Source organism: Epinephelus moara, chromosome 7 (assembly GCF_006386435.1).
Source record: "Epinephelus moara isolate mb chromosome 7, YSFRI_EMoa_1.0, whole genome shotgun sequence".
NCBI lineage: Eukaryota > Metazoa > Chordata > Actinopteri > Perciformes > Serranidae > Epinephelus > Epinephelus moara.
In genome coordinates this window covers 7,697,815-7,713,187 of record NC_065512.1, presented here as the reverse complement: position 1 = coordinate 7,713,187, position 15,373 = coordinate 7,697,815, and the positions used below count along the sequence as shown (strand labels likewise).

The window sequence follows — 15,373 nt, the reverse complement described above, 5'->3', positions numbered from 1 at the left end:
TTTTTGTCTTCCCCTGCTTTAATGATTTAATCAATTATATTAAAAGCTGGTCGCACTGTTCCAAATATACACGATACGTCAAAAGTATGTGGACAAGCCTGTGCATATACTGCAGCTTTGTGTACTTAAGGTTTGAGGCTGTTGTGCATAGTTTGGCTTTGTCTCTCAGCTTTCCCTGAACTGAAACACCTCCAGAGAGTCGGGCCTCATTGCCCAACATGAGAGGTCACTGTGGCTGAATGGCGGCAAATCCCTGCAGCCAGGTGTCAAAATCTTGTGAAAGGCTTCCCAGAGGAGAAGAGGAATTGGTTGTTCAAAAATATGGATGTCAACTATGAGTGTTGACATACTTCTGTTCATACAGTGTGTTTCTAACATGAGTCTCTGCATCTTTTTATATATATTAATCATGAAACAACCATGTCATTCATTACTTCAGAAGTCTGGACATGTCTACCTTTGCTGCATTCCTTTCATAATAACATTTTTCAAGATTATTTATTCAGCATTTTTTGCCATTATTGGACATTCGATGGCAGAGAGGCAGACAGGAAACTAAGGGAGAGAGTATGTGGTATGTGTTTAACCCTCTAGAGTGGCCCATACCAGAGCACCTTGACCAATTAGATCATAAAATACTCCATTTTACAGCGTTCTCACAATCCAGCTAACACTGACAAACAGCAAAGAGCATCACACTTGTTGTTAAAATCTAACCTACAGCAGCTCAGCTTCACATCTGTTGCTTGTTGTGTTGTGGTTGTAGAGCTAGATAAGATGCTGCGCAGCAGGAAGCGGCTGCTCAGAATGTGATTCTGATGTGAGGGCTTAAACTGCAGACATGAAACTATGATGCATCCAAAAAAATAAATAAATAAATAAATCCTCCAGTAGCCAGTTCTGGAAAAGAGGCACCTCTGCAGTCAACAGCACCATCTGGAGTCTGAGTCGAGCTCCACAGGAACATAAAACTCTCAGGCCCAGTCCTCATATCCCACCTTATCATTTCAAAGACTTAAATGCCAATAAGTCTGTGAGGGCTCAGACTGTCCCACCGTGAAATCACGAAGTGTCTGATGGCCCCCTGGGGAACTATTTAAGCCCCATACGCACAATCTCTGTAGCTCTGCAGCTGTGCTGCAGATTTTGTTTGAGCGAATTACCCACAATTCACAGTGCTCTTATGGTGGAGTCTACTGTGCCTGGTTCTTTTTGTCTTATAAAGCCATGATGTCACAAAGATGCTGTGCTCGTCTTCATAATTTATTTAAGCGGTTCACTTAGTGAGTGTCAGGGCGAACACTGGGATTCTTTAACCTCAAGGTTCTGAAACTTTTTCAGGCCTCAGCTGAAAGAGAGATGGAGCAGGGACCCCTAACACATTTATAGTATAAAAGTGCATTACATATTAAACCGGGCAGATGGAGGTTTTCAGGCAGAGGGCCAGATCAGCCTCAGGCTGCAGTCTTGACCTGTATTTGCTTTTCAGGTAGGTGAGGGGGGAAACTCCACTTTAACAAAGATAAGTTGGTGCACAAAGCAAAACATGTTGGATTCATGTTAATGTATATTTTCAGACACAGGAGTTCCGACCCCCTGTTGAAGACCCAGGGTTCACATGAATAACATTACTTGGTTACTCTACTAACTTCGCATGCCACTTATCAGTAATCTGATTTTTCTCCTCCTCTCCACCTTCCTTTTTGTTTTTCTCTGGTTGTGAACGTCGTCTCTGCTTGGTGTTTTGAGCCCACTGCAGAGTGAGGCTGCAGTGACAGAAAACACCATTTTCCCTACTTTAAGGTGCCCTGTAGCCTGGGAGCCTGACGGATCTGCGAGCTCATGTTTCATTTGCTCTGACAGATGCGTCTGGTCCCCCTTCTGTTCAGACAGATTTCCAGACGGCCTGGGCCGGGCCAATGACAACTGTATACTAATGTGGGGCAGGTCTGATGCAATGATCGACAGATACGCGTCACCAGTCCAGATTTGGAAGTCACACGTCACACATTTCGCTGCTCTGATTGGTCTCATGCGTTGTGCATCCAGTCCAAATCAAACTGTCGAACTAGCATTAATCAAATATGACTCAAGATTCTATTACTGTTTTGCCTATTTCTTTCCTCTAATGTTTTCAGAAACTCATTTTAGTGTGCTGTTTCACTATAATTTCAGAAAGTTTGAGACCAGGCTGCCATTTTTTCCTGCTTGAAAATGGATCAAACACCACCCCAACTTGCACATGTCGCTGAGGTTGCTTGGTGTAAGATTAGTTGTAAGTCTATCCTGTTGCGCTCAGAGGCAGTTTGGTCTGCGTCAGTTCATTTTTGATTTCCAGGAGGTGTTATCAACCAAGAGGTTGACTAGACTAATTCACATTACTCACAATAATCTGGTGATGCCAGAACATCAACAAAAGTGATGAAGGCACTTTCTTTCTATAAAAAATAATTGCAAAGCAGATTTTTCTTTCAAAATATGAAACCTGCTTTGTTTACATCCATTCTGACTAGTTTGCCGTCTTCTTCACTTCTGCCTTTTCTGGCATGGCTGAGTGCTTAACTTCAGGTATGAGACAAAACCATCCAGAAAAGCCAGTAGGACTGATAGACCAAAGAGTCTGAAGGCCTATCAAACGACAACAAAATAACTGCACAGTGTCTTTTAATACTATGAGGATGGATTCTAAAAATGTGGAAAATTATCACACCAGCAATTATTTATCCTTTCTTGATGATTGCAGGGTGAACAGTAGAAATGCAGCGCTCACATTACAAAGTAATCCATCAGGAATGTGTGCTTGCATCATGTTGAAGCAAAAGTAAAACCAGACTGTTTTCAGGATGATCCTCCTTTTGAATGGATGAGACAGCTGTGTTTCTTCTCACATTTCTGTCTCAACACCTTAAGAGTATATCTGTTAATCCTCCAACCCCAATCAATGAAAGGTGGTTTCAGAGGTGGTTTTGACTGAGGGCTGGTTCACCAAGAAATCAAAAAACCTATTTTCCTCTTAGCTGTAGGGCTATTTATCAGTCTAATTTGTTTTTGTGTGAATTGCAGAGTGTTGGACATATCAGCCGTAGAGATGTCTGCCTTCTTTTCAATATAATGGAACAAGATGGCACTCCGCTTGTGGTGATCAAAGGGTCCAAAAAATACATTTGAAAACTCAACAGCAATGTCTCTGTCTAGAAATCGTGACCCGGTTACTCAAGATAATCCACAGACCTTGTTGTGAGCAGTTTCATCTTCTCTCTCTCCAACTACACACGCCAACTGTATCACCGTGCAGAAGGAAGTGTGCATCTACTCATGGTTGAGAGGCTCGTGCTCAAGACAGCACAAGATGTACACAGCAGTGTCCTCCTTGGCTGAGGTATAACGTTAGCTAGCTCAGAGGTGCTTTATGAGCTAGCAGTAGATACTCACCTCCTTCTGCGCAGTGATACAGTCGCTGGGTGTAATGTGGTAGAAAGAAAATAGTTCCTAAATGAAACTGCTCACAACAAGGTCTGTGGATTATCTTAAGTAACTGGGTCATGACGTCTGGAAAGAGGCACTGATGTTGAGTTTGTCAAATGTGGTTTTTGGCGCTTTAAGCACCACAAGCTGAGTGCCATCTAGTTCTATTATATTGGAGAGGAGGCAGACATCTCTATGGCTGATATCTCCAACACTTGACAACTCAAACCAAAACAAACAAGGCTGATAAACAGTACTACAGGTCAGAGGAAAAATATGGACGTTTGATCTAGTAATGTATATATCAGCACATACTGATTGGCATATTTAATCCAGGGCCGTGTGCCACCCTCCATCGGACTTAGCAAGTTTAGCCCCGAACTCCCAATGAGTCATGAATTAAGAGCAGAGCTTCTAACAGCAATTTCACAGAGCAAAGTTCTAAAACAGGACACCACCTGTTTCACATGGACACAATCAGGAGTAGGAGTGAGGGCCAAAGAGCCTAAAACAAAAATATAAATAAAAAAAAAGTAAACAGAAACGTGTGGCCTGCTACCACTCACATGATATTGTTTACTGGTTTCAGGTGACAGTGTTATGGGGCTCAAGTTTTTTACGAGTTCTGCAACCCTGCAAGCCCTGCAGTGACTGAAGCCAAATGTGTTGCTTCTGTTTGGTCATAACATTTAACCTGTGTGAACATGCCTAAGTTCTTCTCACTGCATGATAAATTCATTACCTGCTCTGTTGTGCGTTCCCGTGTCTCCATTCTGCACCAGCTGGCCCATGGGGCCTGAGCCCCTCCCGGGGTTGAAGGAGGATGTTGGTCGACCAGATGGGGTGTCGGGATTCAGGCTGAATGCACTGCTAATCTGCAGACCATTTTCCTCTGCCTGGCCTTCACCTGCCTAGACAGACAAGGTGCTTAAGGTAAGTGTTTCTCCTTAGTGACAAAGGATCATAAGGAACCCAGAAAAACAAAGGTGCCATATGTGCTGTACAGTCTCTGGAACCTGCAGTGTGTCCAGCCTCATCTAACTAGGGGCTGCCAGTGCAACTTGGATGGATAAATATTGGAGTAAAATATCAGCCTACAGCAGTGTCATTACAAAGATACTTTTCCGGGAATAAACCTGCTCTGCCAAAGAGAACACCTGCTTTCTCTAATGTTTACCAGCAGACAACATCACAAGAACCAACTTTTCCTGAAACTAATTAGAAGGCAAAAAATATTTAATCAATATCTTAAAAAGAACAGAGAGAACAGAGGTGAATGTGAACTAGACAAAAGCAAGTATAAATATAACGTTTTGGTGATTCTCACCGCTGTGACAGCCGCTGCCCCACCCTGCAGTGATGTCACTGAGGTTATCATCAGGTTCATGTCTTCCTGTGCGTCCGCTGGATGTGGCGGTGTGTTTACTGCAGAAGCTGTGGCGCTTCCTTTCTGGCTACTGGAGCCCAGTGTGGTGACACTGGCGATCCTGATCTCTGAATCTGGCTCAGTGCTGCTGAGTACACCTGGCGAGTGGGATTCTGAGGAGCCTCCAGGGTGCGCTGGTGAGGAGGAGGAAGTGTCTTTCTGCTCAGAGTCCTCCTCATCGTCAATGACAATGGGCTCTGCTTCTGTGGCTGGAGGTTTCGGAGGTGCTGCCGCTGCTGTGGATGTGCTGGAAGACGCAGGAGAACTGGGGGTCACGGAGGGCATCTCTGCCGTGGACATGTCTACAGTTGCCACGGCAGCAGCCAGCTCTAGGCAGTCTGTGCTGGGCGTGTCCTGGGAGAGGGCTGTGGCAGAAGGCTGGGGATCCTCCTCCCCTACGAGAACCACATCATCATCATCATTGTCCTCTGTGCTGCCCTCCTTTGTGGCTCCATCTTCTTCTGTTACCATGGAAACTGCCTCCTCGGCCTCCTCCGAGGGGGGTGTGGTCTGTTGCTCTTGGGAGGGAGTGGCATCCATGGGCTCCACCCGCTCCCCTGCCTCTTCTGCTACGGCAGGGTTTGGTTCTGAGTCCCCGTCCATCGCTAAGGCAACCACCTGGCAATGCAAACAAAAGGCAGTTAGACATCATAAACCAATCACTGGTGCAGGCCTCACCTAATTATCTCCTAACAGCTGCACAGGTAGAGCAGGTGTCCCCAGAGACAAGCTTCCCCCCCACACAGCCCCCTCATGCCTGGCGCAGACTGACTGCCTTTGTTAGCTACCACCTTCTCTGCTTTTACATCATTTGTTGATTTTAGGTGGTCATATTTAACAGTCAGCTCACCAAAAATCCTACCTGGAGCTTATATTACCATGCAGATAGTTTGGGTTTTAACTGCCCACAGCTTTAGATATATGTCTCTGAGATATTTGATGCCGCCCTAGTACAATGGAGGGTGAAGGAAATTTTGTTTGTGGAGCTCTCAGATTTTAAAAGAAACATTTGGAAAGCTAGATACCACCTACTGCTAGATTATTCTGCAATTTTGTCAAACATCAATCTAATTTTCAACCACACTTCTCCCACACGTACAACTATGACACATTCCCTCCAAGATGGAGCTTAAACTGGACACTCTGCTAACAGCTGGAGCCAAAATGGATGCCGTGGTGATGCTTGGGCAGTGATGTCACCACTCCTGCTGTGTGAGTTCACTCAGGTCATTGAGGTCAATTCTAGTTTTTCCTTTTTTAAAGGGATAGTTAAGATCTTTTGAAGTGGGGTTATATGAGTAGCCGTTACATAGCTCTCTTCAAAGCCTGACGCCACTGAGAAAAACAATGATTTAACGTCGCTGAAGACAGGAGGTGCTTGTGTACTGCTGCCTCAGATGGTTTGTTTGTTTGCGTTATTCTGTGACTTTGGCATTGAAAAGGATCAACTTGGATTCAACAAAGACACACAATAACACAAACTAACTTACTAATCGAGGCAGCAATAGACCAGCAGCTCCTGTGTTCGGCAAACTTAAATTACTGTTTTTGTCAATGAGTCTGGTGGCGTCTGTATGGATGAACCGATGGAGAACTGAGGCCGTTAATGGCTTCCCCAGTGGAATGAGCTGTCTGACGGAAAGGTAAAGCAGTGAAAATATTCTCAATATGGCATACACTTAACCTGTTAAAAAATTTTAGGTGGCTAAAATAAGTTTTGCTGCTTTCTGTCCACAGTGGTACATTGCTTAGCTTTCATGTCGGCACTCCTGCAAGCTTTTCCAATCTGGGGGCGTGCTGACAGACATCTACTGTAGGTAATACACTGATTATGCAAAAGTAACACCACGTAACCCTACTGCAAAATATCCTAACTATCTCTTTAATGTGACTTAAAATGAGCTACACTGAGAGGCTGTGTACAAAAAACAGAAGGAAGAGAAGGACAGCCACAAGGAACCCTCAATATTTCCCCATCCTTGGGTGAGAACTCCTCAAATGTGACTCACACCGCTGCTGAAAGAGCAGAACATAGTCGTAAATTTCAGACTTCATGATTAGGCTCAAACATTATACTTCTTCTGTCAAGTTAATGAGGACGAATAACAGCGGCGGTTTAGCCCTTTATGAGACGTAAAACCTGATAACACCAATGACTTCCCTCCACTTTCTCCGCACTCTTACTATTAATCATAATGGTGGAACCTGAAATTGAATTACCGGTACACGTTCGTGCCTTTATATTGCAACCTCTGTACAGAGTCCTCAAAGCTCCTCAAAGAACGTACGTCTCTGCAGAAATCTCGAGAGTTATTGCATAATGAGCGCAGAAACCTTCTGTCTTATCAAAATACTTTTGCTGAGACAATTTTCTCAAGCGATTCCAATATTGCATCAGACGTGTATTATACATTGATAGGGTTAAAGGATGGCGGAGGGCTTTGTGCTGCAGAGTCAGAGCGTTTCTGGCTGCATTTAACACTGTGAAGGGGGGCAGCTAAAACTCAACAACAGTGGAGGCGATGTCTTCAACGTAGACTCAAAAGAACTGCTACGTGCCTGCCCAGCAACGGAGGCAACTTTGCTCCTCCTCCTCCTCTTCCCCATAATGTCTCTTCTTCCTCTCATCCTCCTTTTTTTCCTGTCTTCCTGCTCTCTGCACCTCCTAACTACCCAGCGCTCCACTCCTCCTCCTCCTCCTCCTCCTCCTCTCACCTGCTGCCTTTCACATCCCTCCCTCCCTCCCTCCCTGCTCCCTACCCCTGTGTGTCACTATACACAGCTTCTCTCTTGTTGCCCCCGGCAACTGGTGAAGCTACACCTTGGTTGCCGTGGTGACGGTAAAGCCCACCACCACCACCAACCACCACAGGGACTTGTTCTCTGTGCTCTACATCAGGGTGCTGTGGAGTTGGCAAGCATAATATTCAAATGGTTTAGAGATCAATGTAAAAATGCATCTAACAGCTGAGTGTTACTAAACGTGACCCTCTAAAGTATTTCTTTTAAAATATGAAAGAGAAGAAATACAATAAAATATGGTGGTGTAGGCCGGTTTTTGTGCCACACTCGGGATCAGACACTATTTAAAGCACTTTTGGGGATGTGTGCGCTCTATGTTGATCTGTTTCTGTCAAAATCTCCCTTTCATGTTACACAGCAGTGAGGGTGGCTCTAAGCCACACATCACATCACCGCTGACAGCTGCAGCACAGGAACACACACACACGTGCACACACAGAGACACACACACATGCACACACAGAGACACACACACACACACACTTCTGTGCAGACAATGATCTTTGCAGCTCTATGTTCTTCACCCAACAGTCACCCCGAACAGAGAGCACCTGAACGCAGCCTTTACAGCTACAACAGAGCACAGTCTACCTCACAGAGGAAGACACGTCACTGCCTTGACGTCATTGCAGTGGCCATTTTGGCTCCAGCAGTGCAGGTGAATCCAGTAAATATCACAGTGCTACAGCTAATAGGGATGTAACAATAGCTCAACCTGGTTTGCTATGTTAATTCAATGATTAATGGGGTTACCAATACCAGTACCAACACCAGTGCCCTTAAAGTGACACTGATGACGACAGGGTACTTGGTTCGATACCCATAATGTAAATGGTGTGTAGTATGGCCATACTATCAACTGTTTTTGAGGCAGATCAGAACTTTGAACTGCCAGCCCTGTCAATAGCTGCTGCTGCAGGAGTGTGAGCTCCACTCTGGGGACAGTTTTGAGGGTGTACCTGGTTGCACACGCACAGTGACAGGGCTAACTGTTAGCATCACACAGCTAGCATTACCAAACAGTTAACGGGTTTTTCATCAGAGTCAAGACATTTGTGGGACAGTGAGAGTTTTTTGGGACAATTAAACTGCTTGGTGTTGCATGCTTGCCACTTTTGTTGAGTTATTTTGTGCTAACAGGGCAAATGTTGAACTAACCGTTCGCCGGAGAGAGCAGCTCCAGAGATGGCAGCAACAGAAAGTTTGCTGATCCAGAGCGGAGTCAGGACTGTCGGGGATCAGACACCCAGCACAAAAAGAATCGAATGCAGTTATCGTTTGACCTAAGAAGTTAAGATTAGGGGTGGGGGAAATAATCGATTCTTGGATGGGTCACGATGTGGACTTGGATGATTTGGCATCGATCCACATGTTTACTGATAACATGACGTTGACGGAACGAAAGAGGTGGAACTCAAACACAAGGGCAGTGCAGCACATGGACAGCGTGGACACACTAGATAAATTTGTAATTCATCTTCACAAATCTCAGCAGTCGCAAGCTTGTTTAAATTTAATGTCTACATAATTACATTTGCAAGGCAAACGTGAATTATATTAAAAATTAATTAAATTTCCACAAATTGGCTTCAAGTGTAAAAAGCAGAATTCCTGTGATATCTTTGTTTATTGAGGTCGAACTCCAGCATAAACCTACTTTCAAGATGCATGGAGAAGGTAAAGAAGGTTCAAGGGGTTGAAACACCTGCAGCACTGCTAGTATAAAGAACAACAGATGTGTTTTGGCTTGTAAAGGCCACGAGCCAAAAGCGTTGGTCTTGCAATAAAGTTGCTCTACATACTACAAGTGTTGCTGGTGTTTCAGCCACTTTAGCCTTCTTTCCCTTTTCCATGCATCTTGACAATAGGTGAAGTTGTGCCAGAAGCCCCCACCCTCTTCTACACCTTTATTTACTGCCTACTATCAGAAAACAGGGCGTTGATTTGCCACTGGCCATTGGCATTTTGACTGTAATTAATCTGACACTTATGTCATGACAGCTACTTGGCAAGAAAAACAGAGTGGACAGAATAACAAATACCTCAAATCCAATGCAACAGTCCTGCATTAGGGCTGGGAATAATCTAAAATATTTCAATTGTTGTACAACTTAAATTTAAAGAATTGGCAAACATTATGAATATGACCAGAAAATTTAATGCCAGCTTTAAGTCCATGACAGTTTCCTATACTCAGTGGACCAGGGCCAAATATTTAAAATCCAAATTTAATATTATTTTACATATATACACGGAAGGATTTAATTACTGAGAATATAACGCTGTATAGACAGTGTTAAAACCAACCCATAGTATACAGTCCATGTTCTCCTACTGTGACATCATTATTACTAACTATTGGAAAAGTAAGGCTACAACACAGCTTCCAAAAAACCCTCTAAACAACAGTTAAAGGGGCACCTTACAAAATTCAGAGCGTTTGAGCTGTCTGGACACAGTTCTCAAAATGGAGGTAGCTGAGGCAGCAGCTAGCAGCTAATGGTGCTAACTCCATAAACAGCGCTAAACAATGGCAACAGTGCTGACAAAGGTAACAGTATCAACCAGGGGGGAACTGGAGGATGGGCGCTAGACGTCCGTGACGCCGCTTTCACAAAATCAGGGGTTATCACTGTATAAGCGCATTGCCAAGCGGTGGTGGTGAGCTACGGTGCATTTTAACCAAATCCAGCAATGGAGGGCATCTCAACACTTTCATTCCGGTGCATTCGCCAATCTGTATTTGCATTAAATAGATTAGATTCAACTCTGTGCAAATGAGTCCGTCCAGCGAAATGCGCCTGGCTCACGAAACGTGGACCAAGCTGTCAAGCTAGGCGATTAACTTCTAAAATAAGACAAGATTTTAACAACAGCAATGCAAATTTCTTGCCTCAAATGTTTTCAGAGGTACATTTTCAGTTTATCCGCAGGCGGCCATTTTGTTTCCTGTTTGAAACTATAAGCAGACAACCAGGGGCCGCCCAACTAGCAGCGCGTTTATCCAGTCAAGAGCATTACATGATAGGGCATGCCACTGGGGGGAAGCCCATCAAGTGCCCAGTTGAGTGGAGCAGCCGGTCACCTAGCATTTTCACCGGATATGGTGGAAATGTAGCGCAAGCCAGTGGCTATGTTCAGATTACGACACAAAGAGGGTAGCGTGACTTCATTCTCTGCTCAGGACAAAAGACTGTAAAAATAATGGACATAGCTAGTGTGACGTCACCCACTGTTTGTGGACTCCAGTTTTGAAGCCTTGAGTTCTGCATTTCGGCCGACGCCATCTTGTTTATTGGAGCCAGACGGACTATATTTGGGCAAGAGGCTGTCGCTGTGGAGTAGTGAGGGTCGGATCTGACTGAGAAGCTGAAGCCACTATCGGCAGACAGCCTGTCAGTCAAAGCTGGCCGCCCTTAATTATGCGTAACTTGAAGCCTTAATAAAATATAAATGGGTGAATTATATAAAACTTCACCCCTTGTGCAGTTGTCATGCATGTTGAAGTTAGCTTATAGAGACTAAAACTGTTTTTGTACCAGGCTGTAAACATGTTTGTTTCGGCAGTAATGCTGATCACTTTAACACGGGAGTCTACCGGGATTGACTAGCTAGCTAGCATAAAGCTGTCATTAGAGGAACTATAGTTTTTGTCACTTCCATGTTGGCTTCATTTTTTAGCCCTGGATGTTGCCGCTTGCTCAAGACGCCATTGCCCCACTATATTTTTACGTAACTAATAGTGGTTTGCTTCTATAACAATGCTCTGAGTGTCACATATTGAACCTTTAAAAAATATGGGCTACCTACAGTGTTGTTTACTGATAAATACTACAAATACTAGCTTAGACTGGAGTGCAGTTCTACCACTTCCTGTTTTTGTTGCAGCTCTAAAGTATTTGATATTTTAATGCAATTAAGAGCAAAAGAAGCTAAAAAAAAAAACATGTTTGAAAGATGTTAATACACAAACATGATTTGTATATTTGCCTTTTTTCTTTCAAGATAAAAACATGTTTTTCACAAATGCAAGTGTTGTTCAGAAATGTCAACTGTTTGTGTGAAAGTTCACCCAAGTTTGAACTTTTAAATAAAAACCCTGCATACATTATCACACAGCTTCATCTAGTATGTCTGATGTGCGTTAAGATCTACTTCACTGTGACACTGAAGCTGGAAGAGGAAGCTCATGGTGACCATGTGACAGGAAGCACAAGCCAAAGCAGCATGACATTCAAGATCAATATGGTGTTCTCTACTATTCAAAAACAGGATGGAATTCCAAATAGTGACTGTAATTCAACACGACTTCTAGGAGATACAACCCAGTCCTATGTCTGGGAACTGCGTAACCGCCTGTCTGTGACTGCGGGGTTAACTGGTGTCAAAATATTGAGAGTGGACCCAAAGGCACCCCTCTCCATGTGCAACACCTTCCCCAAAGCCAAGCTGAGCTGAGCTGCAAAATAAATGCATCACAGCTCTGATATTACACCAACAGAGGGAATCTATGTGCAAAGCAACTCAGTGGTGCTCTGAGGGGGAAAAAATAGCCTGGTCTAGACTCAGTTCAGACTGCAATGCAGAGCTATGAGCCAGCCTGCATTCACGTGGATGAGAGGGAAACGAGGGTCCAGCATTAATGAGCTCTGACATGCAACCTTGCTCCTAACGTCAACACCAGGTGGACGGAGGGAGAGGTGGGCCGGGCTGGGGGATGATGAGACTGCCTCTGTGCAACACATAACACTCAGAAGACGAGCAGTTAAAAATCTGCGCCAGAACAAACCCCCAGCCACATCATCACCTTGCATAGGTGCTCATCTACCTTTCCAGCTTGCGCAAATTGACATCATTTCTCCTGCGGGTTTACAAGGTGGAGACGTGCAGCTGTTTGCGCCAGTTGCACAGGCTAATAACATATTCAAATCAAACGAGTGAGATTATTATATAAGGCTTATGTCACTGAGAAGTGATGCGTAATGCGCAGCCACCACAACATCCCCCAAGCCAGCTGATGGGCTCCAATACAGTCCATTCCGGTTACCTGGCAGCTGAATACAAAAACTAAACCCTGACTATTCTGAGCTGCACACAGCTGAGGAGCTCTGAACGGAAATGTTAGGAAATCAGCACTGAAGGACGGGTTGTAACAAGCTTCCCGGGCCGGTGAAGTCCCCCTGGCCGTGCCCTTGGTTATTAACACTGGCTAGAAGCCGACGAGGAGCACCAAGCGACCTGCTTCCCTTCTCCTTGTCTCCTTTATTTCACAAACTATGGAGAGCTGGTGCAAAAGTTTAATCAAGAACAAGAAACAGAACTACCTGAGCGGCGCAACTCTTCCATAAATAACCCAGGTAAATGAGGGGGGGAGGTTGGCTTCCAAGTTGGGATCCAGAAGAAACGTGGTTCAGGCTGTTCCGTTCCGTTCCCACCCCTGCCCTCCCTGGCGCAAACAGCCATTGGATTAGCGGCGGATCGAGGGGAGGAGAGCAGGCACAGACTGCGCCATTGTTAAAACACCACAGAAAATCACTATAACTTCGCATCAAATGCGTTAAAAAACAGCGCTAAATGTTGCGCAGGACACGCACAGTGTGACACCAAATCTCTAACGACTGGAAACGTGTGGTTTCACTACACACACCCCCACCCCCCCCCCTTTCTCCTCCAGTTTATTTTTCCAGTCGTACACATGCTTGTAGCACCAAAGCAAACCGGAAACCCGGATAAAAAGCCCGATTTTTATGATACCTGTGACGGTGGGGTTTTAATTGGAAAGTTACCCTGCACGGAGTCCACCCTGGCGCAATCAGTGGCAAATATACCCGGTCGCCACCAGGGGCGCCCTCGCGTTATATATATCACATGAACTGCCTCATTTGTGTCATGCGGTGGTAAACAACGAAACGCAAAGACACTCCCGCATCGTGTTTACGGGAGTCCCCCGGGAGTTACGGTGCCCCAAAGCCCGGTACAAACCCGATTAAACACAACCAGATAGCAGTTAACCCCCCCTCCTCCTCCCCCAGCGGAAAACAGCACTGCCGCCGTCCGCCATTAGGGAGCCAACTGAACAATACTGGAGACTAGAGGCGGCAGCAGCCACAGCACACTCTCAGCTCAGGAGCAAAATCTGTTCAATTTAACTGTTTATTGTTCCCTGAATGTGTCTCCGGTCCCCGGTGTGACTCCCGGGGGCAGACCGGGGACACCCGCCGGACCGCCCGGGCCACTTCCCGAAACTTTGACTTAATTAGGCGTAAAGCTGGAATATTTAAAAAAACGTCTGTGAAATTCGCTTACCGGAGTAGAGCTCGAAACGGTGTAGCGCCACTTTTGTGCCTTGACATTAATCCCGGGAGCGCGTGCGCAGAACGTAGAACTTTCCACTTTCCGTGCAAAGATCGTCTATTGGCCAGATGGCTCACTACGTCACGCGTGGCGGTGGCGTCTCACGTGACGTAACACGTTGGCTGGGGGACGTTATGAGAGCATTTACCTCTTGATTTGCACAGGATGCGGCTTTTACCTGATAAAATCTGTATCAACTATAAGATTAATGTTTTACACTATATATATCCAACAAATGTATATTTCCCCAAATATTTAGATATAGATAATGATCATAATAACTTTATTTAAATGCACAATTCACTCATAAAATGCAACACAAAGTGCTGGGAAAAAAACAGTCAAAACATTCGTGATAGAGAAAATAAAAGATGATAAAACATATGATTAAAATTAATAAATAAATAAAACTAAAATGCAAAGTAAAATTCAGTTAAAACTACAGACAAGACAAAACAACCATCAGTTAATAATACATTTCAGGAGAAAGCAATGGTAATGAAATAAAATTAAATGAATAATTTAAAATAATAATAAAAAATATTAAATTAAATTAAATAATAATATTGAAATCAAATGTTTTTGAAATGATTAACCAAAATCTTTAACACATTTATTTTGCCATTTATTAATTGCTGCAACCCTAATTGACACTATCAAATTTATGGAAACTAAAAAAAAAAAAAAACAATTTTTGTACCAAGTTTAGTCTTTCAATCAATTTATTCAATGGATTTTAAAGTAGTTATGGCACTAATTACTTAGGGGGAAAAAAGAAAAGAAAACCAAACCAAAACTCCTATGCTTATGACAAACAAAAAAGTGAACACATTTTGTTATATTTTAAAGAATTTTAAAGTCCCTTATTAAGGTGTATTGACTGTATTAAATTTTATTTATTTAGTATTTCTTCAATACTTTTTTAAATTTAACTTAATCTTTTAATTTTTCATGTTTCATTTGATTAATAACTATAATTTCACACACTGAAATCTTGAATTGTATAAAATGTGTCCACAACCCGCTGAATGTCTGACTGTCCACAACTATAAATAAAGAGTTTTACAAAAGAGCATTCACCCTTCAGAATCAGAATCAGCTTTGATAATCCAGTATGTCTACACATACAAGGAATTTAACTCTGTTTTTTTCCCCCACTGATCTCAATGTAGGTTACTTATGCAGAAACAAGCATGACAGCTGAACAGCTACCAGAAAGCTGGACAAATAATGAATAAATAAAACTATGGTGTCCTATTAACTGTTTTGGAAGATTGGATGTATATGTTAGAAAATGGGGAAATACTTACATTTTTTGGAGAGCTT

General features: G+C 43.7%; 1 protein-coding gene across 3 annotated transcripts in view; it reads right to left on the bottom strand.

The window, feature by feature from the left end:
* The window catches only part of zmym2 (zinc finger, MYM-type 2), a 48,419-nt gene extending 34,131 nt beyond the window's left edge, over positions 1-14,288 (bottom strand). The window contains exons 1-3 of one of the 3 annotated variants that reach the window (XM_050049174.1): positions 14,000-14,288; positions 4,793-5,509; positions 4,208-4,376 (exon numbers count right to left, since the gene is read on the bottom strand). In XM_050049174.1, the coding sequence (XP_049905131.1) occupies positions 4,208-4,376; positions 4,793-5,494 (871 nt within the window). In that variant the 5' untranslated portion in view covers positions 5,495-5,509; positions 14,000-14,288. Of the gene's footprint in view, positions 1-4,207; positions 4,377-4,792; positions 5,510-13,017; positions 13,105-13,999 lie in introns of those variants that run through there. The other 2 variants (XM_050049176.1, XM_050049175.1) reach the window with 2 other exon arrangements.
* Between the last annotated feature and the right edge of the window lie 1,085 nt (positions 14,289-15,373).